The following is a 27,615-nucleotide window of genomic DNA, read 5'->3' as shown; positions in this document are numbered from 1 at the left end:
GAGGCGACCAGAACTGTACACAGTACTCCAAATGTGGCCTTACCAAAGTTTTGTACAGCTGCATCATCACCTCACGGCTCTTAAATTCAATCCCTCTGTTAATGAACGCGAGCACACCATAGGCCTTCTTCACAGCTCTATCCACTTGAGTGGCAACTTTCAAAGATGTATGAATATAGACCCCAAGATCTCTCTGCTCCTCCACATTGCCAAGAACTCTACCGTTAACCCTGTATTCCGCATTCATATTTGTCCTTCCAAAATGGACAACCTCACACTTTTCAGGGTTAAACTCCATCTGCCACTTCTCAGCCCAGCTCTGCATCCTATCTATGTCTCTTTGCAGCCGACAACAGCCCTCCTCACTATCCACAACTCCACCAATCTTCGTATCGTCTGCAAATTTACTGACCCACCCTTCAACTCCCTCATCCAAGTCATTAATGAAAATCACAAACAGCAGAGGACCCAGAACTGATCCCTGCGGTACGCCACTGGCAACTGGGATCCAGAAGGGAGTGGCAATGTCATGGAGTGATTTAAAATAAAGGACGGGGATATACAAATGGAGGCACCGCCGGGCCAGGAGCCGGTGCAGGTCAGCAACCCCAAGGCAAATTGTGAACTGGACTTGGTTCAGATGAAGTTCCAGGCAGCAGAATTCTGGATGAGCACAGGTATACATAGTGTGGAAGATGGGAGAGCGACCTTTGGAACATTGGTATAGTCAAGTCCAGAGTGAACCACTGCGTGGATGAGGGTTTCCGCAGCAGATGAGCTAAGGCAGGTTTGGAGTTGGAGGATGTGTAGGATCTGGAAGTACAATGTGTTCACCGTACCAATTTCTGTCAGTCCGTTTAATATCATCCAGTTTAATTAGAGGTTTTGGGGGCGAGTTGGATGCAGTGTCAGACATTGTTGTTTAATATTGGTAATGTGACTGCGTCTGTGTCTCTGGAACATCATATTAAGGTGGGCCTGCCAAATTCCACTGCCATCAGACGTTGAAAACAATGTCCCAAGCTGGAGCAAAAGAATGCGGTTTAAAGATTTGAAGACGAGGTTCCCAGATTTTATCATTCCCTGCAGAATATTTTCTGTTTATGATCCCATTAAAATCAACCGTTCCCGGCACTGGTTTCACCGAGATAGATGGAGACTCCGTGAACAGATCAGATTGCCACAGTTGTTCTGTTCCTGACTCTCCAGCTCCCGGACTGTTAGCGAGGACTCGGTCTCCCAGGAAATGTCCTGGCCCCAATTCCGCCCGATCCCAGTATTTTAATACTGGATGAACTGATAGCTAATGATCCAAACTTCAGTATCGGGTTCCTGGTGCGATCACAGCTGGACTGTGCCCAGAGTGAGAAGGATTCAATGATGATTGAAGATCGAATTCAGTGCATTAACTGTTCCAAACTTCAAACAGGGTATTAATAATCCCGATTTCAATAATGCCTTCCTTCAAACATGGACAAAAGAGGTGAATGTCAGACGTGAGGTGAGGGTGTGTTCCATTGACATCAAGGCATCATTGGGCCCCTAGCTAATCTGTAGTCAATGGGAATCGGGGGAAACTCTCGGCTGATTGGAATCATACATGGCAGAAAGGAAGATGGTTGTGGTGGTTGGAAATCAATAATCTCAGCTCCAGGACATCACTGCAGGTTTTCCTCAGTGTTGTGGCCTCGGCTCAACCATCTTCAGCTGCTTCATCGATGATCACCGTTCCATTGTAAGGTCAGAAGTGGGATGTTTGCAGATGACTGCACAATGTTCAGTAACATGCGTGGCTCCTCAGATTATGAAGCAGTCCATGTCCAAATGCAGCAAGACGTGGACAATATCCAGGCTTTGGCTGACAGGTGGCAAGTTACATTCGCGCCACAGAAGTGCCAGGTAATGGCCAACCTCTACAAGATCGGATCTAACCACGGTTCCTGGCTCTTCAATGACATGACCATCGCTGAATCTTCCATAGTCAACATCCTTGTGGTTAGTATTAATCAGAAACTCATCTGGACTAGGTATATTAATACTGTGGCTACCAGGGCAGGCCAGGACTAGGAATCCTACGGCCAGTAACTCACCTCCTGATCCCCCAAAGCCTGTCCTCCACTTGCCTGGATGAGTGCACTTCCAAGATCACTCAAGAAGCTCAACACCATCGAGGGCAAAGCAGCCCAACTGATTGCTCCCAATTCCACAGATATTCAAACCCTCCACCGCCGACAGACAGCGGCTGCTATGTGTACCATCTGCGATATCACTCCAGTAACTCACCAAGGTTCTTCAGACAGCACCTTTCATCTAGAAGGAAATGAGCAGCAGATACCTGCGAACCCCGCGACATGGAGGTTCCCCTCCAAGTCACTCACCACTCTGACGTGAACATATATCGCCCTTCCTTCACGGCCACAGGGGCAAAATCATGGAACTGCCTCCCTAACAGCACTGTGGCTGTACCTACACATCAGCGACTGCAGCGGTCCAAGAAGGCAGATCACCGCCACCTTGACAAGGGCAGCTAGGGATGGGCAATAAATGTTGGCCTAACGTCCATATTCCAAAATTAATTTTAAAAGTCTTGTGAGCCTGTTGCTTGGCATGTGACGTCACAATGGGAGATGACACACACTCCAACTCGAACTTGCAACTGGGAAACGGTCAATAGGATTTCAACCTGGAACCTGCCGGTTAAACAGGAGGGACAGAGAATCAGACAGAAGTGTTCATAAAATGAGAGCAGCAATGTTTATGTATTGAAATGTTCACAATGTCACACTCATTCCGGGTCTGGATCCCCACATCAACTCTAGGTGTCGTTTCCCCTTGGAACGGAACTTATTCTCGCACAGTCTGAAATTTAAGGGGGAAAGAAACAGATTTAACAAATTTGCAAATAGCAGATAAACTAAAATCGATTTTAAAATAATATTTACAGTAACAATATTATTCATGAATGACAGAATCACATTTATTCTTCACTTGATATCGGAAACATTAACAAAGACATTCACCTGATGCTCTTTAGACTCCTGCAGGTCAGTATTAGATAGCGCAGAGCAGGGACAGATCGGTCTGTGAATGAGTTTGATTTCAGGTCCAGAACTCTCACTGACCGATTTCTACTGAGAGCGGAGGAAAGATCCTCGGTACACGAATCTGTGAGAGAGTTATTATTCAACCTGTAGATCAGAAAAGGAATAACAGGAATCAGGGTCAATCTACAGTGTTTATTGATAACATTATTCCTGGTACGAATAACAATGTGCAATCTTATTCCAAACCCATCTCTCACATTCCAGTACTTACCCCAGTTCTTGTATTGTACAGTTTTGATTCTTTAGGGCCACAGACAATAATTTCACTCCAGCATCTCCGACTTTGTTGTAACCAAGGTTTAAATCCGTCAGTAACTGATTTGTACTGAGAGCGGAGGCGAGATCCTCGACATAAGAGTCAGTGAGACCCACAGCCGATAGACTGGGAGTCAAGGAGAGATACCATGAGAGTCTGAAAATCTCCATTGTTAGTAATAAAACTCCTAATGGCACTGATAACGGCAAAATGTCAACATCACATTTTAAGTTAAATCTCAACATTCAAGTACTTACCCTAGTTTCCGTATTTTACATTCTGGCTTCCTTAGAAACTCAGACAACAATTTCACCCCTAAACCTCCAAGATCATTCTGATTCAGGTTCAGAATTTCCAGTGATTGGTTTGTATTTAGAGTAGCGAAAAGGTCTTTGGCAGAATAAACTGTGATATCATTACGATATAGCCTAGGTATCAGACAGAGTAATACCAGGAACCAGTAAATGCATTTTTGTCATTGATGATACAACTCGCAAAGCGTATGATTACTCACAAAGCGTATTTGTTATACTGTTAACGGCGCCCAAAATGTTTTGTCAGATATATAATAAACACAATCTCTGACAGGCTGCTACTTACCACAGTGTCTGTAGTTTACAGTCCGGATTCCTCAGAGCTACACACAGTATTTTCACTCCTGAGTCTCCCAGTCTATTGAAACCTAGTTTCAGATCTGTCAGTGACCTGTTTGTACTGAGAGTAGAAGCGAGATCGCCTGCACAATGATCTGTGAGATCTCAGTCCAAACTGTTTCCAATCATTTCCCAAATGTTTGACAACATTTGTGGCACATCCAAAATTTAAGATACTTTGCTGTCTGTATTCTGTGAATCCAGCTGTGAAATATCTTCACTTCAATGTCTTTTCCCCAACACTATCCCCATATCCCTTTATGTCAATGGCATTTAAAATCAGTCAATTTCTGCATTAAACTTAGTCAATAGCTTTCCATCTTTGAGAGTGGAGAAATCACCAGGAATGTGGGATTTGATCTCCAGGGTTAGGTTGGAGAAACAGGGCTCGTTCAGGCCCTATTGAACCAATATCTCCTCCTAGGACAGTCTGGCAATCTCACTATCAGCCAATTGACCCTCCGCTGCACTCCCTCTCTGGCAACTATATCCTTTCTATGTTAGGGAGACCGAAACTGTACACAGTACTCCAGGTGTGGTCTCACCAAGGCCTTGTGTAACTGCAGTAAGACATCTCCACTTCTGAACTTAAATCCCTCTTGCAATGAAGGCCAACATATCATTGGTCTTCTTAACTGCTGCTGCACCCCTCTCCACTTTCAGTGACTGGTATACAAGCTCCATTTGTCCATCCACATTGTCCAACATATCACCGTTTAAATACAAATCTTTCCTTCAGTTTTTGTTTGACACTAACTTGGACAACTGTCCGAATTGTCTCAGTGTTGTGCTCACATAAAATGGCCACCATTAAGTAACATAAAATGGCTGGCTGCTGATCGTGGATTTGTTTAGACAGATTCCCAGAGAGAGAGAGAGAGAGTTGCAGAGACAGAGAAGACGGGGAGACTAACCAAATACATTAATTCAAGATTCAGAATCTCCATCAAACACTGTTAGCAAAAGTACATCATGGGGTTAGATACAGATTACACATCCCTCTAAACTGTCCCCATCAAACACTCCCAGGGCAGCTACAGTACGATGGTATATACAGAGTAAAGCTTCCTCTACGCTGTCCCCATCAAACACTCCCAGGACAGGTACAGCACGGGGTTAGGTACTGAGTAAAGCTCCCTCTACACTGTCCGCATCAAACACTCCCAGGACAGGGACAGCACGGGGTTAGATACAGAGTAAAGCTCCCTCTACACTCTCCCCATCAAACACTCCCAGGATAAGTACAGCACGGGGTTAGATACGGAGTAAAGCTCCCTCTACACTGTCCCCATCAAACACTCCCAGTACAGGTACAGCACAGGGTTAGATACAGAGTAAAGCTCCCTCCACACTGTCCCCATCAAACACTCCCAGGACAGGTACAACACGGGGTGAGATACAGAGTAAAGCTCCCTCTACACTGTTCCCATCAAACACTCCCAGGACAGGTACAGCACGTGGTTAGATACAGAGTAAAATTCCCTCTGCACTGTCCCCATTAAACACTCCCAGGACAGATACAGCACGGGGTTAGATACAGAGTAAACCTCCCTCTACACTGTCCCCATCAAACACTCCCAAGACAGACACAGCACGGGGTTAGATACAGAGTAAAGCTCCCTCTGCACTGTCCCCATCAAACACTCCCAGTACAGGTACAGCACGGGGTTAGATACAGGGTAAGGTTTCCTCTACACTGTCCCCATCAAACATTCACAGGACAAGTTCAGCACGGGGTTAGATACAGAGTAAGGTTTCCTCTACACTGTCTCCATGATCACTCCCAAGACATGGCAGAGGCAGTGCAACGTGGAAATCACCATCCCTCTGTATAGTCTGAACAGCGCTGTCGGAATGTAATACATTTCAATCAGAGCGCACAGAATCATAGAATATACATTGCAGGAGTAGGCCATTTGGCCCATCGAGTCTGCACTGGCCCCCGGAGAGAGCACCCTACCCAAGCCCACGCCTCCACCCTCTCCAAATAACCCCAGTAACACCACCTAACTTTTGGGCCACAAAGGGCAATTTAGCACGGCCAACATCTCTCATCCTTCTCGGCTCTGGTGAATACAGGCACAATCATAGAATCCCTACAATGCAGAAGGAGGCCATTCTGCTCATCGAATCTACACCAACTCTGTGACACAGCACTCTATGTAAACTCAGTCACCCGCCCTATCCCAATAACTCCTGAACCTAATCTAAACAATCTTTCTTGGACACTATGGGTAATTTAGCAGGACCATTCCACTGAGCCTGCACATCTTTGGACTGTGGAAGGAAACCGGAGCACCCGGAGGAAACTCACGCACACACGGGGAGAAACTGCCAACTCCACATAATCAGTCACACAAGGCCGGAATTTAACCGGGGTCACTGGCACTGTGAGGCAGCAGTGCTAACCACTGTGCCACAGTCAAACCAATCTCTCCTTGTAGGACAGTCCGGCAACCTCCCTATCAGCCGATTGACCCTCCGCTGCACTCCCTCTCTGGCACCTATATCCTTTCTATGTTAGGGAGACCGAAACTGTACACAGTACTCCAGGTGTGGTCTCACCAAGGCCTTGTGTAACTGCAGTAAGACATCTCCACTTCTGAACTCAAATCCCTCTTGCAATGAAGGCCAACATATCATTGGTCTTCTTAACTGCTGCAGCACCCCCCTCTCCACTTTCAGTGACTGGTGTACAAGCTCCATTTGTACATCCACATTGCCCAACAGGTCACGGTTTAAAAACGACTCTCTCCATCATTTTTTGTTTGACACTAACTTGAACAAATGTCCGAATTGTCTCTGTGTTGTGCTCACATAAAATGGCCACCGTTATGTAACTTAAAATGGCTGGCTGCTGATCATGGATTTGTTTAGACAGATTCCCAGAGAGAGAGATAGAGAGTTGCAGAGAGAGAAAAGATGGGGAGACTAACAGAATACATTAATTCAAGATTCAGAATCTCCATCAAACACTGTTAGCAAAAGTACATCATGGGGTTAGATACAGATTACACATCCCTCTAAACTGTCCCCATCAAACTCTCCGCGGGCAGCTACAGTACGATGGGATATACAGAGTAAAGCTTCCTCTAAACTGTCCCCATCAAACACTCCCAGGACAGGTACAGCACGGGGTTAAATGCAGACTAAAGCTCCCTCTACACTGTCCCCATGAAACACTCCCAGTACAGGTACAGCACAGGGTTAGATACAGAGTAAAGCTTCCTCTACACTGTCCCCCATCAAACACTCCCAGGACAGGTACAACACGGGGTTAGGTACTGAGTAAAGCTCCCTCTACACTGTCCGCATCAAACACTCCCAGGACAGGGACAGCACGGGGTTAGATACAGAGTAAAGCTCCCTCTACACTGTCCCCATCAAACACTCCCAGTACAGGTACAGCACAGGGTTAGATACAGAGTAAAGCTCCCTCCACACTGTCCCCATCAAACATTCCCAGGACAGGTACAACACGGGGTGAGATACAGAGTAAAGCTCCCTCTACACTGTTCCCATCAAACACTCCCAGGACAGGTACAGCACGGGGTTAGATACAGAGTAAAATTCCCTCTGCACTGTCCCCATTAAACACTCCCAGGACAGGTACAGCACGGGGTTAGATACAGAGTAAACCTCCCTCTTCACTGTCCCCATCAAACACTCCCAAGACAGATACAGCACGGGGTTAGATACAGAGTAAAGCTCCCTCTGCACTGTCCCCATCAAACACTCCCAGGACAGGTACAGCACGGGGTTAGATACAGAGTAAAGCTCCCTCTACACTGTCCCCATCAAACACTCCCAGGACAGTTACAGCACGGGGTTAGATACAGCGTATAGCTCCCTCTACACTGTCTCCATCAATCACTCCCAGTACAGGTACAGCACGGGGTTAGATACAGGGTAAGGTTTCCTCTACACTGTCCCCATCAAACATTCACAGGACAAGTTCAGCACGGGGTTAGATACAGAGTAAGGTTTCCTCTACACTGTCTCCATGATCACTCCCAAGACATGGCAGAGGCAGTGCAACGTGGAAATCACCATCCCTCTGTATAGTCTGAACAGCGCTGTCGGAATGTAATACATTTCAATCAGAGCGCACAGAATCATAGAATATACATTGCAGGAGTAGGCCATTTGGCCCATCGAGTCTGCACTGGCCCTCGGAGAGAGCACCCTACCCAAGCCCACGCCTCCGCCCTCTCCAAATAACCCCAGTAACACCACCTAACCTTTGGGCCACTAAGGGGCAATTTAGCACGGTCAACATCTCCTCTCATCCTTCTCGGCTCTAGTGAATACAGGCACAATCATAGAATCCCTACAATGCAGAGGGAGGCCATTCTGCCCATCGAATCTACACCAACCCTCTGACACAGCATTCTATTTAAGCTCAGTCACCCGCCCTATCCCAATAACTCCTTTACCTAATCTAAACAATCTTTCCTGGACACTAAGGGGTAATTTACCAGGACCACAGGGCTAAATTGCTGGCTTTGAAAGCAGACCAAGGCAGGCAAACAGCACGGTTCAATTCCCGTTACAGCCTCCCCGAACAGGCGCCGGAATGTGGCGACTCGGGGCTTTTGACAGTAACTTCATTGAAGCCTACTTGTGACGAGAAGCAATTTTCATTTCATTTCATTCCACCTAGCCTGCACATCTTTGGACTGTGGAAGGAAACCCACGCACACACGGGGAGAAACTGCCATCTCCACATAATCAGTCACACAAGGCCGGAATTTAACCGGGGTCACTGGCACTGTGAGGTAGCAGTGCTAACCACTGTGCCACAGTCAAACCAATCTCTCCTTGTAGGACAGTCCGGCAACCTCCCTATCAGCCGATTGACCCTCCGCTGCACTCCCTCTCTGGCAACTATATCCTTTCTTAGTTAGTGAGACAAAACTGTACACAGTACTCCAGGTGTGGTCTCACCAAGGCCTTGTGTAACTGCAGTAAGACATCTCCACTTCTGAACTCAAATCCCTCTTTCAATGAAGGCAAACATATCATTGGTCTTCTTAACTGCTGCAGCACCCCCTCTCCACTTTCAGTGACTGGTGTACAAGGACAGCCAGCTCCCTTTCTACATCCACATTCACCAACAAATCACTGTTAAAATCAGACACTTTCCATCAATATTTTGTTATACCAACGTGTACAAATGTCAGAAATGACTGTGCTGTGCTCACCTAAAATGGCCACCATTAAGTAACTTAAAATGGCTGACTGCTGATCGTGGATTTTGTTTTGACAATATTCCCAGACAGACAGAGAAATAAGCAGAAACAGAGAGATGGAGCAACTAATAGAAGACATTTATTTGAGATTTTGAAACTCCATCGAACATGACCAGCAAAGGTACATCATGGGGTTAGACACAGATTCCTCTACACTGTCCCTGGCAAACACTCCCAGGACAGGTGCAGCACGGGGTTACAGACGGAGTAAAGCTCCCTCTACACTGTCCCCATCAAACACTCCCAGGACAGGTACAGCATGGGGTTAGATACAGAGTAAAGCTCCCTCTACACTGTCCCCATCAAACACTCCCAGGATAGGTACAGCACGGGGTTAGATACAGAGTAAAGCTCCCACTACACTGTCCCTCTCAAACACTCCCAGGACAGGTACAGCACGGGGTCAGATACAGAGTAAAGCTCCCTCCACACTGTACCCATCAAACACTCCCAGGACAGGTACAGCACGGGGTTAGAAACAGAGTAAAGTTCCCTCTACACTGTCCCCATCAAACACTCCCAGGACAGGTACAGCACGAGGTTAGATTCAGAGTAAAGCTCCCTCTACACTGTCCCCATCAAAAACTCCCAGGACATGTACAGCATGGGGTTAGATACAGAGTAAAGCTCCCTCTACACTGTCCCTCTCAAACACTCACAGGACAGGTACAGCACGGGGTCAGATATCGAGCAGGGCTCTCTCTACACTGTACTGTTTCTATTTTGTCACATCATATTTGCTTCTTTTCCAATTCACTTTAATTCTGTGCCATCTCGTTCTTGAGCTTCTTAATAGTGGGAACCGTTTCTCCCTGTCTACTGTGTCTGGCACCCCCAAGAATTTGAACACCTCTATCTAATCTGCTCTTGGACATTTCTCTGCGTGGAGAACAGACCCAACCTCTCCAATCTAACCTCATCACTGAAGTTTCTCATCCCTGAACCATTCTTGTGAACCTCCTCTGCACTCGCTCCAGTGTGTTCACATCCTTCCTATAGTGTGACGCCCAGAACTGTCCACAATATTCCAGCTGAGGTCTAACTAGTGTCTTGTCTAAGTTCAGCCTTACCTCCTCGCTCTTGTACCAATGCGGGAAAATACTGAGCAGGTCAGGCAGCATCTGTGGAGAGAGAAATAGAATCATGGACCAGGGCGACTGGCAGATAGACAGATAGAGAAAAGTCCACATACACAGTAACACACTTACCCTCACACAGACACCCTGCTCTAAACAGATAGAAAATGCGGCAGAACACTTCTCCATCAGTAAATGGAAGGAGATTAATTGGATTTCTCTTCAAAAGGACCAGCTCATATTTAAAAAGAATGGGTGGGTGGGAGGGTTGGTGCTTCCCAATCTTTTGTATTATTATTGGGCTGTGAATTTGGAGAAGATTGGGCAATGGTGGGGCGAGGAAGAAGCGGAATGGGTACAGGTGGTGGAAGCACCGTGTAAGGGGGCTAGTTTGCAGACTTCCGCTGCGGCTCCACTCCCATTTCCCCCGGGGAGGTTTACACAAAGCCCGGTGCTGGCATCTTCCTTCAGCATCTGGAGCAAGCGGAGACGCCATTTTGCTTTGGTAAACTTGACGGTGCGATCCCCTATTTATGGAAACCACCGATTCACCCTGGCGGCAAGACTGGATACAATATTCAAACAGTGGCATTAAGCTGGGCTGACACAGGTTACAGACTTGTTGTTGGAAAGTAGATTTGAAGAATTGAGGGAGAAACATAAAATGAAGAGAGAGGTGAAGTTTAATTATCTTCAATGATGAAACTTGGTGAAAAAGGAGTTGTCCACTTTCGTTTGCCTACCGGAGAACAAGCTGCTGGAGAAATTGCTCCTCCCAGCTGAGTTGGTGATGGGAGAATTACTAACATTTACAGGTGGCTGATGGACAGAAAGAAAGCAGCGATTGAAGAGATGAAACAAAAGTGGAAGGAAGAGTTGGATGTGGAGTTGGAATGGGGACTATGGGGTGAGATTATACACAGGGTCAATGCGACATCTTCATGTGCTCGGATGGGCTTGATACAATTCAAGGATGTACACAGGGGCCCATATGACACAGGAACGAATGAGCAGATTCCTCACAGAGGAATAAGATAAATGTGAGAGTGTAAAGGAGGACCAGTTAACCATGTCCACATCGTCTGGTCACGTCCACGATTAGTGGGCTTCTGGCTCTCGCTATTTAAAACACGAACAAAAGTTGTGGAGGTGGAAATATTACTGGGACCACATGAGGCAATTTCTGGGGTGTCGGAAGTACCGGGACTAATAGATGGGGACGGGGCCGATGTGGTGGCCTTTGCCACATTGATCGCCCGGAGGCTAATTTTATTGGAAGGGAAGTCAGAAGATCCACCAAAAATATCGACATGGTTGAGGGATATTGCGGAATTCCTTAAACTTGAGAAACTAAAGTTAGCCCTTTGTGGCTCAGATGGGGGTTTCTGGACGAGATGGAAGCTGTTCTTGTCTCTATTTACAGATCTGTTTGTTGCCAGTGGGTAAGGGGAGGGAAAGGATTAATGGAAATCAAGGAATAAATCTCAAATGAGGAGAATAGTATTTTGTTTGTGTTGTGACTGACTGACTGTTTGTATGTTGTTATGTCCGTCCTCATCGGAATGAAAATATTTTTTAAAAACACAGCAACAGTGTTTTACTGTTGCTTATCTACTTATTAAAAAGTAGCTCACGGACTGCAAAATGGGTTTGAAGGTCATGAGTTAAAAGTCTTAAACTTAACCGTGGGAATGAGGGAGTTAATTCATCCTTTCCACAGGGGACGTGGGGCAATTTTCCACCATGATAATATTTCTGATTGTGGAATCTTACTGTGCAATCAATATGCCCGCTGTCAGTTTGTACATGTTCAACTAGAAAGAGAGAAAGAAATCCATCTTCAGAGACTTTGAACTTAATTTTGAAAGTGCCCCATTTTTGGGCTCTTCCTGTGCACAAGCTGCCTGCAGAATTCCCCAAATTGAAAACAAGGTGAGGAGAGTGAGGGGCGAGTTAACAGAGAGCAGTTGGGGTTACCAAACTAACCGTTTTCACTGAATCCAAATTGTTTCATTATAAATTCTAATCTCATGAACTGATATCAGAGGATTTCAGTGAAAAATCTCAATGAACCCCCTTGTCTAATAAAATGATGTTGTTGCCGATGACCCTGTATTAATTGAGGAATAAGCTTTACATCTCACAGTGAGAAAAAATCAAATTAAATCCAAATTTATAGAGGAGCTCATTGAAGAAATCTGTCTGTGAACAGCATGTAAAATATGAAGTGAAACTTTAAAATGTGCTTTGTTTTTGAGGCCAGGAATTTCTCTTCAACACCCATCAAACACTCCCAGGACAGGTACAGCACAGGGTTAGATAAAGAGTAATGCTCCCTCTACACTGTCCCCATCAAACACTCCCAGGACAGGTACAGCACGGGGTTAGATACAGAGTAAAGCTCCCTCTACACTGCCCAAACAAACATTTCCAGGACAGGCACAGCACGGGTTAGATACAGAGTAAAGCTCCCTCTGCACTGTCCCCATGAAAAACACCCAGGACAGGTACAGCACGGGGTTAGATAGAGCGTAAAGCTCCCTCTACACTGTCCCCAACAAACATTCCCAGGACAGGTACAGCATGGGGTTAGATACAGAGTAAAGCTCCCTGTACACTGTCCCCATCAACCACTGCCAGGACAGGTACAGCACGGGGTTAGAATCAGAGTCAATCTCCCTCGACACTGTCACCATCAAACACTCCCAGGACAGGTACAGCATGGGGTTAGATACAGAGTAAAGCTCCCTCTACAATGTCCCCATCAAACACTCCCAGGACAGGTGCAGCACGGTGTTAGATACAGAGTAAAGATCCCTCCACATTGTCCCCATCAAACAGTACTATGACCGGTACACCACGGGGTGAGATACAGAGTAAAGCTCTCTCTACACTGTCCCCATTAAACACAACAGGACAGGTACAGCACAAGGTTAGATAAAGAGTAAAGCTCCTTCCACACTGCCCCATCAAACACTCCCAGGACAGGTACAGCACGGGGTTAGATACAGAGTAACGCTCCTTCCACACTGCCCCATCAAACACACCCAGGACAGGTACAGCACGAGGTTAGATACAGAGTAAAGCACCCTCTACACTGTCCCCATCAAACATTCCCAGGAAAGGTACAGCATGAGGTTAGATAAAGAGTAAAGCTCCCTCAACACTGTCCCCATCAAACACTCCTAGGACGGGTACAGCACGGGGTTAGATACAGAGTAAAGCTCCCTCTGCACTGTCCCCATCAAACATTCCCAGGACAGGTACAGCATGAGGTTAGATAAAGAGTAAAGCTCCCTCAACACTGTCCCCATCAAACTCTCCTAGGACGGGTACAGCACGGGGTTAGATACAGAGTAAAGCACCCTTTACACTGTCCCCATCAAACATTCCCAGGAAAGGTACAGCATGAGGTTAGATAAAGAGTAAAGCTCCCTCGAGACTGTCCCCATCAAACACTCCCAAGACATGTACAGCACAGGGTTAGATACAGAGTAAAGCTCCCTCTACACTGTCCCCATCAAACATTCCCAGGACAGGTACAGCATGAGGTTAGATAAAGAGTAAAGCTCCCTCAACACTGTCCCCATCAAACACTCCTAGGACGGGTACAGCACGGGGTTAGATACAAAGTAAAGCTCCCTCGAGACTGTCCCCATCAAACACTCCCAAGTCATGTTCAGCACAGGGTTAGATACAGAGTAAAGCTCCCTCTACACTGTCCCCATCAAACACTCCCAGGACAGGTACAGCACAGGGTAGATACACAGTAAAGCTCCCTCTACACTGTCCCCATCAAATACTCCCAGGAGAGGTACATAGGAACAGGAGTGGGCCATTCAGCTGATCGAGCCTGCCTTAGCGACTAGACCACCTTAATCAATAACCTATTTTAATAATCCGATACAAAGCCCTGGATGAATTTATTTCCAGCAGCATCAGTAGCTGTAAATGCTGCTCTACACTATGTCAGAAATATTACTGCATTAGAGAATGTCATTGTGAATATTTCCTTGTAATATTTAACCGTTCTCATCCATATCTCTATTGTGAACACATTAGCTCCTTTCCCAGTGATCACTGCAGTTGACCCCGTCACTGTTTATACTATAAGCTCTTGTCCCAGTTAATACTACATTACACCATACTGCTGTGGACACTACAATTAACACTTTTGGAGTGCTGACTACCATGTAGCCAGGGTAAGAGCCTGTGGGACTACCATGTATAATAATCTTTATTGTCACAAGTAGGCTTACATTAACACTGCAATAAAGTTACTGTGAAAAGCCCCTAGTCGCCACATTCCGGCGCCTGTTCGGGTAAACAGAGGGAGAATTCAGAATGTCCAGATTACCCAACAGCACGTCTTTCAGACTTGTGGGAGGAAACCGGAGCTCCCGGAGGAAACCCACGCAGACACTGGGAGAACATGCCGGGAATCGAACTCGGTACCCTGGAGCTGTGAAGCCACAGTGCTACCCACTGTGCCTCCGTGCCGCGTAAAAAGTCACACACACATCCTCCCCCCACCCCCCCCCCACCCCAGACACACAAACACGTGTACAGACAAACACAAACTCACACACAGACACAAACTCAGACAGGCTGCGTCAATACAGCTTTCAAATGGAGCGAGATCCATTCTCCACCTTTAACTTGGAGAGGTGTATCTGGCCTGTGTGTGACCCAAGTTACACACTGACTCTGAACATCCTCACAACAGCTTGCGGGCAGACTTTTCTAAAGCACTTTTCATAACCTTTGGGTGTCACAAACTGCTTCACAGGCAATGGAGCCCTTTTGAAATCTAGTCAGTGGTTATTTAGGAAATGGACCAGCTAATTTCAGAGAGAGAGAGAAACACAGAAACAAGATGTGATTTTGCTGTGCATGTTTCACAGCTGACACTGAGACACACACGAGATGTACAATATCAATTATTATTCTGAAGCATGTGATTAAATCACCCCTCAAACTAAATTCCAATGTTTCAGAGTAAAGCTTTATCTGCACTGTCCATCAAACTCTCACAAGCCAAATACAGTCTGGGCTTAAATACAGAGTCAAAATCCCTCTGTCCTGTCCAAGGAATTTTCATTGCAGATAGTTATTTTTATTTTTTGGAAAAGCAGAACTCAAATTGCACCGAATCCCAGGGTGGACTCATGTTTATTTCAGCCCTTCACATTTAAACATGAAGTTTAAGCTCCGATTACAGGTGTCTGCTTGTCTCTGTTTGTATATTCTCTGTTATTGTTGTTTTGTCACTTGTCTGAAGTATTTGAATAATAGGCCTTGGTTAATCATCCTTTCTCTCAGCACATGGAAGTTGTGAATCTTCAAGGCTGTCAGTCTAATGTAGATAACAAAAACTACATCCTTTGATCATCAATCCATTCCCCAACCCTAAATAGATCTCACACATTTGCATAATGCAGGAATATCTCCATCAAACCTTCTAATCAGTTCCCAATACTCTTGTTAACACTTGCCTGTATAACTTAAATTCCACAGATTCCGAAAGCTGCACAGAAAAATGACTGGTTATTTTAAACTTTGAAACAAAACTATTTGAACTTGTGCTTCATTCTATTATACAGAAATGTTGTCCTGTGGGCTGACAGTTTCTCAGTAAGACTGAAACATTGAGGTACGCCTCGCACTGCACTTGACAACATTTGTGGCACTTCCAAATTCTACGATACATTGTCTGTATTGTGTGAATCCAGCTGTGAAATATCTCTACAGTTTAAACTTCCATTGTTTCTGTCTTCTCATCATTTATAAAGATCACGGTTCTATTCTTTTTAAGTCTAAAGTACATCATCTTCCTGACACAGAAACACGTCCACAGTTCAGTCTACTGCCAAAACGATAATATCTCCCTGCAGTTTGATGTTTCCAGCTATGCTGTTTACAATGCTGTCTAATGTTTGGTGTCATTGGCAAACTAGGATGTGTAGCATTCTGTCAAATTGTCTTAAATGGCTAATATATATGTGTGTGTGCACGCATGTGTCTGTGCACGCATGTGTGTGTGTTTGTATGTCTCTGTTGCCGTGTATGTACCAGTCAGTGTGTGCATGTGTGTGTGTATCTGTGAACTTGTGTGTGTATACACATTTAAGTCTCAAAGGAAAATATGAGCAGGTGTAGGCGATTTGGCCCATCGAGGCTGCTCCACCATTCAAACAGATCCTGGCACGCACAGACGCACGCACACTCACACACACATTCCTATTTTATTATACACAGTCGAGTTGTGTCTGGGACATGCTCAATGATTGAGCTTCCACAACCCTCTGGGCCAGAGAATTCCAAAGATTCTCCACCCTCTCAATGAAGAAATTCCTCCTCATCTCAGTCCGCAATGGTCTACTCCTGATTCTGAGCATTCGTGTCAAGAAGGCTAGAATACAAGACCAGGGATGTACTTCTGAGGCTGTATAAGGCTCTGGTCAGACCCCATTTGGAGTATTGTGAGCAGTTTTGGGCCCGGTATCTAAGGAAGGATGTGCTGGCCTTGGAAAGGGTCCAGAGGAGGTTCACAAGAATGATCCCTGGAATAAAGAACTTGTCGTATGAGGAATGGTTGAGGACACTGGGTCTGTACTCATTGGAGTTTAGAAGGATGAGGGGGGGATCTTATTGAAACTTACAGGATACTGCGAGGCCTGGATAGAGTGGACATGGAGAGGATGTTTCCACGAGTAGGAAAAACTAGAAGCAGAGGACACCATCTCAGACTAAAGGGACGATCCTTTAAAACAGAGATGAGTTGGAATTTCTTCAGCCAGAGGGTGGTGAATCTGTGGAACTCTTTGCCGCAGAAGGCTGTGGAGGCCAAATCACTGAGTATCTCTAAGACAGAGATAGATAGGTTCTTGATCAATAAGGGGATCAGGGGTTATGGGGAGAAGACAGGAGAATGGGGATGAGAAAATATCAGCCATGATTGAATGGCGGAGCAGACTCGATGGGCCGAGTGGCCTAATTCTGCTTCTATGTCTTATGGTCATATGGTTTGAGACTGTGCCCCCTCCCCCTGGTTCTAATCTCACCAGTCAGAGAGAACATCTGACCTACATCTATCTTGTGATGCCCCGTATGAATTGTGTATGTTTCAAGATCACCTCACATTTTTCGGCACTCTTGGGAACACGGGTACATTTTCCTCAATCTCTCCTCATCAGACAACTTCACCATCCCAGGGATTCGTCTGGTGAATCTCCATTACACTCCTTCTACAGCAAGTATATCCTTCCTTAGATATGGAGAACAAAACTCTACACAATGGTCCAGGTGTGTTGTGACCAAGGTTCTGTACAATTGCAGCAAGTCATCTTAAACCCTGTACTAATAACCCCGGGCGATGAAAGTTAACGTACCATTGGCCTTCCTGATTGCTTAATGTACCCGCACGCTAGCGTTTAGTGACCCATGAATAAGGAGTTAGATACAGAGTAAGGTTTCCTCTACACTGTCCCCATCAAACACTCCCAGGACAGGTACAGCACGGGGTTAGATACAGAGTAAAGCTGCATCGACACTGTCCCCATCAAACACACCCAGGACAGGTACAGCACAGGGTTAGATACAGAGTAAAGCTCCCTCTACACTGTCCCCATCAAACACTCCCAGGACAGGTACAGCACGGGGTTAGATACAGAGTAAAGCTCCCTCTACACTGTCCCCATCAAACACTCCCAGGACAGGTACAGCATGGGCTTAGATACAGAGTAAAGCTGCATCGACACTGTCCCCATCAAACACTCCCAGGACAGGTAAAGCACAGGGTTAGATACAGAGTAAAGCTGCATCGACACTGTCCCCATCAAACACACCCAGGACAGGTACAGCATGGGGTTAGTTACAGAGTAAAGCTCCCTCTCCACTGTCCCCATCAAACACTCCCAGGACAGGTACAGCATGGGGTTAGATACAGAGTAAAGCTCCCTCTACACTGTCCCCATCAAACACTCCCAGGACAGGTACAGCACGGGGTTAGATACAGAGTAAAGCTGCATCGACACTGTCCCCAGCAAACACTCCCAGGACAGGTACAGCACGAGGTTAGATACAGAGTAAAGCTGCATCGACACTGTCCCCAGCAAACACTCCCAGGTCAGGTTCAGCATGGGGTCACAGACGGAATAAATGTTCCTCTACAATTTCCACAACAGAAGCTGCCAGGATATTTACAGCAAGTCGAGGGAATGAGGCAATGTTTCCAAAGGAAGGGTTTTATTTTTAAAGAAGATTGGGAATTATCAACATAACAGAACTTACCCCAAATGATGATTACTCCAATATCCAAATCAAAAACGATGCAGAATTCATTTCCATCCCACTTTTCCGGATAATCTTAAATAGATAAACATAGAAATAATTAGCAATAACAGACCACATGGAATAGGAGCAGGACTGAACCATTCAGCCCTTCCAGCTCGCTCCACCAGTCAATATGATCATGGAGCTTCTTCCATTTCAACCCCGTGTTCCTGCCCTATCCCCGTGCCTCTTTTGATCCATCAATCGCAGTCTAGAGCCGGCTCAATGACGGAGTCTCCACATCTCTCTGGGATAGACAATTCCCAGGATTCACCACCATCTGAGTGTCAAAATTCCTCCTCATCTCAGTCTGGCATATCGTTGGTTAATACACAGAATAAATTATATCTGGGAATGAATTACAGACTGCAATCTAATGGAGGGCTTCGGGATAGATTATATACAGAGTAACAGATACCCGGGAGTGAGTTACAGACAGCAATCTAATCGAGGGGTTCAGGATGGTTTATATATAGAATAACAGATACCCGGGAGTGAGTTACAGACTGGAATCTAATCGAGGGGTTCAGGATGGTTTATATATAGAATAACAGATACCCGGGAGTGAGTTACAGACTGCAATCTAATGGAGGGCTTCGGGATAGATTATATACAGAATAACAGATGCCCGGGAGTGAGTTACAGACTGCAATCTAATCGAGGGGTTCAGGATAGTTTATATATAGAATAACAGATACCCAGGAGTGAGTTACAGACTGGAATCTAATCGAGGGGTTCAGGGTGGTTTATATATAGAATAACAGATACCCGGGAGTGAGTTACAGACTGGAATCTAATCGAGGGGTTCAGGATGGTTTATATATAGAATAACGGATACCCGGGAGTGAGTTACAGACTGGAATCTAATCGAGGGGTTCAGGATGGTTTATATATAGAATAACAGATACCCGGGAGTGAGTTACAGACTGGAATTAATCGAGGGATTCAGGATAGTTTATATATAGAATAACAGATACCCGGGAGTGAGTTACAGACTGGAATCTAATCGAGGGGTTCAGGGTGGTTTATATATAGAATAACAGATACCCAGGAGTGAGTTACAGACTGGAATTAATCGAGGGATTCAGGATGGTTTACATATAGAATAACAGATACCCGGGAGTGAGTTACAGACTGGAATCTAATCGAGGGGTTCAGGGTGGTTTATATATAGAATAACAGATACCCGGGAGAGAGTTACAGACTGGAATCTAATCGAGGGGTTCAGGGTGGTTTATATATAGAATAACAGATACCCAGGAGTGAGTTACAGACTGGAATCTAATCGAGGGGTTCAGGATGGTTTACATATAGAATAACAGATACCCGGGAGTGAGTTACAGACTGGAATCTAATCGAGGGGTTCAGGATGGTTTATATATAGAATAACAGATACCCGGGAGTGAGTTACAGACTGGAATCTAATCGAGGGGTTCAGGATAGTTTATATATAGAATAACAGATACCCGGGAGTGAGTTACAGACTGGAATCTAATCGAGGGGTTCAGGATGGTTTACATATAGAATAACAGATACCCGGGAGTGAGTTACAGACTGGAATCTAATCGAGGGGTTCAGGGTGGTTTATATATAGAATAACAGATACCCGGGAGAGAGTTACAGACTGGAATCTAATCGAGGGGTTCAGGGTGGTTTATATATAGAATAACAGATACCCAGGAGTGAGTTACAGACTGGAATCTAATCGAGGGGTTCAGGATGGTTTACATATAGAATAACAGATACCCGGGAGTGAGTTACAGACTGGAATCTAATCGAGGGGTTCAGGATGGTTTATATATAGAATAACAGATACCCGGGAGTGAGTTACAGACTGGAATCTAATCGAGGGGTTCAGGATAGTTTATATATAGAATAACAGATACCCAGGAGTGAGTTACAGACTGGAATCTAATCGAGGTGTTCAGGGTGGTTTATATATAGAATAACAGATACCCGGGAGTGAGTTACAGACTGGAATCTAATCGAGGGGTTAGATTTAACTCACTCATACACACTCACTCACGCTCTTACAAATATACTCTTATGCACTCACTCATTCTTACACAATCACTCACTCACACACACTCACTCTTACACACCCTCATTCACTCTTACGCGCTCACTCACTCTTACACTCACCTGTCCATGGAAACTCACTCATTCCTACACACTCCCTCAGTCTTCCACACTCACTCACACACTCTTCCACACTCACTCACACTTAAACACTCACTCACTCGCATACTCGCTCATTCTTACACATTCACTCACACACACTCACTCTTACATATTCTTACTCACCTTCACACTCACTCACACACAGTCACTCACACACTCATTCACTCACTCTGACACACTCACTCCCACACGCTAACACACACTCACTCTCAGATATTCACTCACTCACTTACATATTCAGTTACTCACACTCACATACCCACTCACACACTAGCTCGCTCAGTCTTACACACTCACTCAGGCTCACTCACTGATTCAAACTCACTCTTACACACACACTTACACTCTCTCACTAACACATACTAACTATCATTCACACGCACTCTTACACACAGTCGCACTTCCACACTCAGTCACTCTTATACTCACTCTTACTCACACATTTTCACACATTCACTCTCACTCTTACACTCACCTACACTCGCTTTTGGACACGTATTCTCACTCGCACACTCGTACTCACTAAATCTCACTCTTACACTCACTGAATTACACACTGTCTCTGTCACACACACACACACACATCCTTACACACTCTAACTCGCATTCACTCACACTCATGCACTAACTCGAACACTCACTACCTCATGCTCACTCAATCACACACTCACTCACACACACTCATTCACGCACATCGACTCACTCTTACACACTCACTCTCTTACCCACTCACATACTCAACCACACACTAAATCACTTACTCTTCCACACTCACTCCTTCACTCACACAGACTTAATCACTCATTCACACTCTTACACAATCACTCACTAACACACTCTCACTCACTTACTAACTAACTGACTCTTACACACTCTGACTCACGCTCACTCACTATTACACAGTTACTCACTCATACACAATCATTTACACACTGAAACTCGCTTATTCCTACACACTCACTCATTATTACACACTCACTCTCACACACTCACATCACTCAGTCTTACACACACTCACTCTCTCACACTTAAACACTCACTCGCACTCACTCACACTCCTGCACTCACTCTTGACATATTCAATCACACACAAACTCACCCTCTTACACACTCACTCACTTGCACATTTACTCTTACACATTCACTCACACACACTCCTACACTCGCACTCACACTCCCTCACACACTCACTCTCTCTTACACAATCACTCTTACAAACTAACTCACCCTCACTCACACCCACTATTACACACACACTTACTCACCTACACACTCAATCTTACACACTAACTCGCTCACACACTCATACTCACTTACACAGTCACTCACTCACTCACTCTTACACACAAAGTCATTATTACATACTGACTCTCACACACTCACTGACTCTCACACTCACTGACTCTCACACACTCACTGACTCTCACACACTCACTGACTCTCACACTCACTGACTCTCACACACTCACTCTCACACAGACTCTTACACACTGTCACTCTGACACACTCACTCCCACACGCTAACACATACTCTGCAATCTGGTAGAGAGAGAGAGAGAAATCTCAGATCAGAAACTCTGAACTCAATTTTGAAAGTGGTCATCATTTGTTGGGCTCTCCCTGTGCCCAGGTTGCCTGCAGAATTCACAAAATTAACGATAGTGGGGTCACTTTTAAAATGAATCCATTGACTGTAAAGTAATTTCGATTGCCTGGAATTAAAGTCCCTTAACTTGAAGTGGGTTTAATTCTGGAATGAAGCCTGTGTTTTAGGCCGAGACATAAATATGGAGGGTGAAATTAAATTCACAGGAGGTCATTTTAATTCAGTTTGAATTCACTCACTCTCACTCACACACAGACTGACTCACTCATTCACACTAACTTACACACAATTACTCACTCACTCTTACACACTCTCTCATTCACACTCACTCATACATACTCAGACACTCATATCCTCACTCATACACTCACACGCTCACTCACTCTTACACATTCACACACACTCGCTCACTCTTACACGCTCAATCACTCTCTCTCAGACACAGACTGACTTTAAAAGGGAAAAAAAATGTTGTCATCAATACACTCACACGCTCACTCACTCTTACACATTCACACTCACTCACTCACTCTTACACACTCAATCACTCTCTCTCAGACACAGACACAATCATTCACACTCACTTACACACAATTACTCACTCACGCTTACACACTCCTCTTACACTCACACAAACACTCACTCATTCTTACACACTGACTCACACACATGATCTGACACACACTCACTCTTACATTCTCACTCACACCCTCACTCACACTCACTATTACTCACACATTCTTACATACACACACTCTTACACACATACTCACTCACTTTTACACATTAACTTGCTCCCTCTTACACACTCACCCACACTTGCAATCACTCACACTCACATACTAATCACTCACTCAGACACCAATCACTCACACACCGACACGCTCACACACTCACTCCCACAGACTCACACTCATTCACATTCACTCACACGCTCACTCTTCCACACTCTGTCACTCTTATACAAACACACTGTTCACACACACTCACTCGTACTCACTCACTCTCCCTCTTACTCTCACACACACTAGTTCTTACCAATTCTCACTCTTACACTCACTCACTCTATGACACACTCAGACACTGGGTGACGCGCAGAGAGCGAGGGACGCGCAGAGCGCGAGGGACGCGCAGAGAGCGAGGGACACGCAGAGAGCGAGGGACACAGCGATAGCGAGGGACACAGCGAGAACGAGGGACAATGCGAGCGCGAGGGACACTGCGAGCGCGAGGGACACAGAGTGCGCGAGGGACACAGAGTGCGCGAGGGACACAGAGTGCGTGAGGGACACAGAGTGCACGAGGGACACAGAGTGCACGAGGGACACAGAGTGCACGAGGGACACAGGGAGCGAGGGGCACAGGGAGCGAGGGACACAGGGAGCGAGGGACACAGGGAGCGAGGGACACAGGGAGCGAGGGACACAGAGCGAGGGACACAGAGCGAGGGACACAGAGCGAGGGACACAGAGCGAGGGACGCAGTGAGCGAGGGACACAGAGAGCGAGGGACGCAGAGTGCGAGGGACGCACAGAGCGAGGGACGCGGAGAGCGAGGGACACGGAGAGCGAGGGACACGGAGAGCGAGGAACACGGAGAGCGAGGAACACAGAGAGAGCGAGGGACACACAGAGAGCGAGGGACACACAGAGAGCGAGGGACACACAGAGAGCGAGGGACACACAGAGAGCGAGGGACACACAGAGAGCGAGGGACACACAGAGAGCGATGGACACACAGAGAGCGAGGGACACAGCACGCGACGGACACAGCGCGCGAGGGTCACAGAGAGCGAGGGACACAGAGCGCGAGGGACACAGACAGGGACAGAGAGCGCGAGGGACACAGAGCGCGAGGGACACAGAGAGCGAGGGACACAGAGAGCGAGGGACATAAAGAGCGAGGGACACAGAGAGCGAGGGACACAACGAGAGCGAGGGACACAACGAGAGCAAGGGACACAGCGAGAGCAAGGGACACAGCGAGAGAGGGACAGAGAGAGAGAAGTACAGAGAGAGCGAGGGACACTGCGAGAACGAGGGACACAGCGAGAGCGAGGGACACTGCGAGCGCGAGGGACACAGAGTGCGCGAGGGACACAGAGTGCGCGAGCGACACAGAGAGCGAGGGACACAGAGAGCGAGGGACACAGAGAGGGAGGGACACAGAGAGCGAGGGACACAGAGAGCGAGGGACACAGCGAGAGCGAGGGACACAGCGAGAGCGAGGGACACAACGAGAGCGAGGGACACTGGGAGCGAGGGACACTGGGAGCGAGGGACACTGGGAGCGAGGGACGCAGAGAGCGAGGGACACAGAGAGCGAGGGACACAGAGAGCGAGGGATACAGAGAGAGAGGGACACATAGAGGGAGCGAGGGACACAGCCAGAGAGAGAGCGATGGACACAGCGAGAGAGCGAGCGAGGGACACAGTGAGAGAGAGAGAGAGGGACACAGCGAGGGAGAGAGAGGGACACAGCGAGAGAGAGAGAGGGACACAGCGAGAGAGAGAGAGGGGCACAGCGAGAGAGAGAGGGACACAGCGAGAGAGAGAGGGACACAGCGAGAGAGAGAGGGACACAGCGAGAGACAGAGGGACACAGCGAGATTGAGAGGGACACAGCGAGATTGAGAGGGACACAGCGAGAGAGTTGGTCACAGCGAGAGATTGAGGGACACACCAAGATTGTGGGGGACAGAGAGAGAGAGTGTGACAGAGAGGGACACAGCGAGAGAGAGGGTGACAGAGAGGGACACAGCAAGAGAGAGGGGGAGACAGTGAGAGATGGACACAGCGAGAGAGACAGAGAGAGGGGGACACATAGAGGGAGAGGGACACAGAGAGAGTGCCACAGATAGAAAGTGGTACGCAGTGAAAGAGAGGGATAGAGTAAGATAGGAGGACACAGAGAGAGACAGGGACACAGAGGGAGAGAGGGATACAGAGAGGGACAGAGAGAGGTGGGCACACAGAGAGAGTGAGGGACACACAGAGAAAGAGGTACACAGCGGGTCAGGATGTGAGGTTTCGGGGACGTGAGTGGGTCAGGAAGTGAGGGTTAGGGGACATGAGGGTGTGATGGTGTGAGGGTGCCAGGACGTGAGGCAGTCAGGACATTGAGGTTATCAAAATGACCGTTTTCATTGAATCCAAATTGTTTCAGTAAATTCTAATCTCAGGAATTGACATCAGAGCATTTCAGTGAAAAATCCCATTGCATCCCCTTGTCTAATAAAATGATGTTGTTGCCGATGACCGTGTATTGATTCAGGAATAAACTTTACATCTCACAGTGTGAAAAAGTCAAATTGAATCCATATTTACAGAGCAACTCATTGAAGAAATCTGTCTGTGAACAACACGTAAAACATGAAGTGAAACTTTGCAATGAGCTTTGTTTTTGTGGCCGGGAATCTTCTCTTAAAATGGAGGCAGAAATGAAGTTGTGTTTAACTCACATTCTGTGATTTCTTGCTGGTTTTTACTCATTCTATGGAAAGCCTTCCTAAGGCGACAGACGAATGGTTATTCCAAACATCAGAAATTCTGAGGGAAACAAATGTTAAACCAAAGACAGAAATAATGACAGGACATTGCTGAATCTCTTGTTGACTGCTGAATTAACATAACCATAGACAGGACAAGTGTCTTCCTTAGCAGACACAGGAACCACACCGAGGGGGACATTCCTGACAGAACGTCGGGGGTGGGGTCTGTACACAGGTCACTGAGGAGATCTCAGTCCAAACTGTTTCCAATCATTTCCCAAATGTTTGACAACATTTGTGGCACATCCGAAATTTATGATACTTTGCTGTCTGTATTCTGTGAATCCAGCTGTGAAATATCTTCACTTCAATGTCTTTTCCCCAACACTATCCCCATATCCCTTTATGTCAATGGCATTTAGAAATCAGTCAATTTCTGCATTAAACTTAGTCAATAGCTTTCCATCTTTGAGAGTGGAGAAATCACCAGGAATGTGGGATTTGATCTCCAGGGTTAGGTTGGAGAAACAGGGCTCGTTCAGGCCCTATTGAACCAATATCTCCTCCTAGGACAGTCTGGCAATCTCACTATCAGCCAATTGACCCTCTGCTGCACTCCCTCTCTGGCAACTATATCCTTTCTATGTTAGGGAGACCGAAACTGTACACAGTACTCCAGGTGTGGTCTCACCAAGGCCTTGTGTAACTGCAGTAAGACAGCTCCACTTCTGAACTCAAATCCCTCTTGCAATGAAGGCCAACATACCATTGGTCTTCTTAACTGCTGCTGCACCCCCTCTCTACTTTCAGTGACTGGTGTACGAGGACAGCCAGCTCTCTTTCTACATCCACATTCCCCAACAAATCACTGTTTAAATCAGACACTTTCCATCAGTATTTTGTTATACCAACGTGTACAAATGTCAGAAATGACTGTGCTGTGCTCACCTAAAATGGCCACCATTAAGTAACTTAAAATGGCTGACTGCTGATCGTGGATTTTGTTTTGACAATATTCCCAGACAGACAGAGAGAGAAGCAGAAACAGAGAGATGGAGCAACTAATAGAAGACATTTATTTGAGATTTTGAAACTCCATCAAACATGACCAGCAAAGGAACATCATGGGGTTAAACACAGATTCCTCTACACTGTCCCTGGCAAACACTCCCAGGACAGGTACATCACGGCGTTAGATACGGAGTAAAGCTCCCTCTACAGTGTCCCCATCAAACAATCCCAGGACAGGTACATCACGGGGTTACATATGGAGTAAAGCTCCCTCTACACTGTCCCCATCAAACACTCCCAGGACAGGTACAGCACGGGGTTAAATAGAGTAAAGCTCCATCTACACTGTCCCCACCAAACACTTCCAGGGCAGGTACAAAACAGTTTTAGATATGAAGCAGGGCTCTCTCTGCACAGTCCCCATCAAACACTCCCAGGACAGGTGCAGCACGGGGTTAGATACAGAGTAAAGCTCCCTGTACACAGTCCCCATCAAACACTCCCAGGACAAGTACAGAATGGGGTTAGATACAGTGAAAAGCTCCCACTACACTTTCCCTCTCAAACACTCCCAGGACAGGTACAGCACGGGATGAGATACAGAGTAAAGCTCCCTGTACACAGTCCCCATCAAACACTCCCAGGACAAGTA

General features: G+C 46.4%; 1 protein-coding gene across 1 annotated transcript; it reads right to left on the bottom strand.

The window, feature by feature from the left end:
- Positions 1 to 432: 432 nt before the first annotated feature.
- Positions 433 to 12,355, bottom strand: LOC140411045 (NACHT, LRR and PYD domains-containing protein 3-like). Its single transcript, XM_072500032.1, has 6 exons — positions 12,328 to 12,355; positions 3,961 to 4,108; positions 3,618 to 3,788; positions 3,316 to 3,486; positions 3,021 to 3,188; positions 433 to 2,859 (listed from the first exon to the last, which is right to left on the bottom strand). Exons 1-6 carry the CDS (start codon positions 12,353 to 12,355, stop codon positions 2,772 to 2,774), a joined length of 774 nt encoding a protein of 257 aa, XP_072356133.1. The 3' UTR covers positions 433 to 2,771.
- Positions 12,356 to 27,615: the final 15,260 nt, after the last annotated feature.

This window comes from Scyliorhinus torazame, chromosome 4, assembly GCF_047496885.1.
Source record: "Scyliorhinus torazame isolate Kashiwa2021f chromosome 4, sScyTor2.1, whole genome shotgun sequence".
NCBI lineage: Eukaryota > Metazoa > Chordata > Chondrichthyes > Carcharhiniformes > Scyliorhinidae > Scyliorhinus > Scyliorhinus torazame.
The sequence above is the reverse complement of the archived record's forward strand: the minus strand, read 5'-3'. Positions and strand labels throughout refer to the sequence as shown.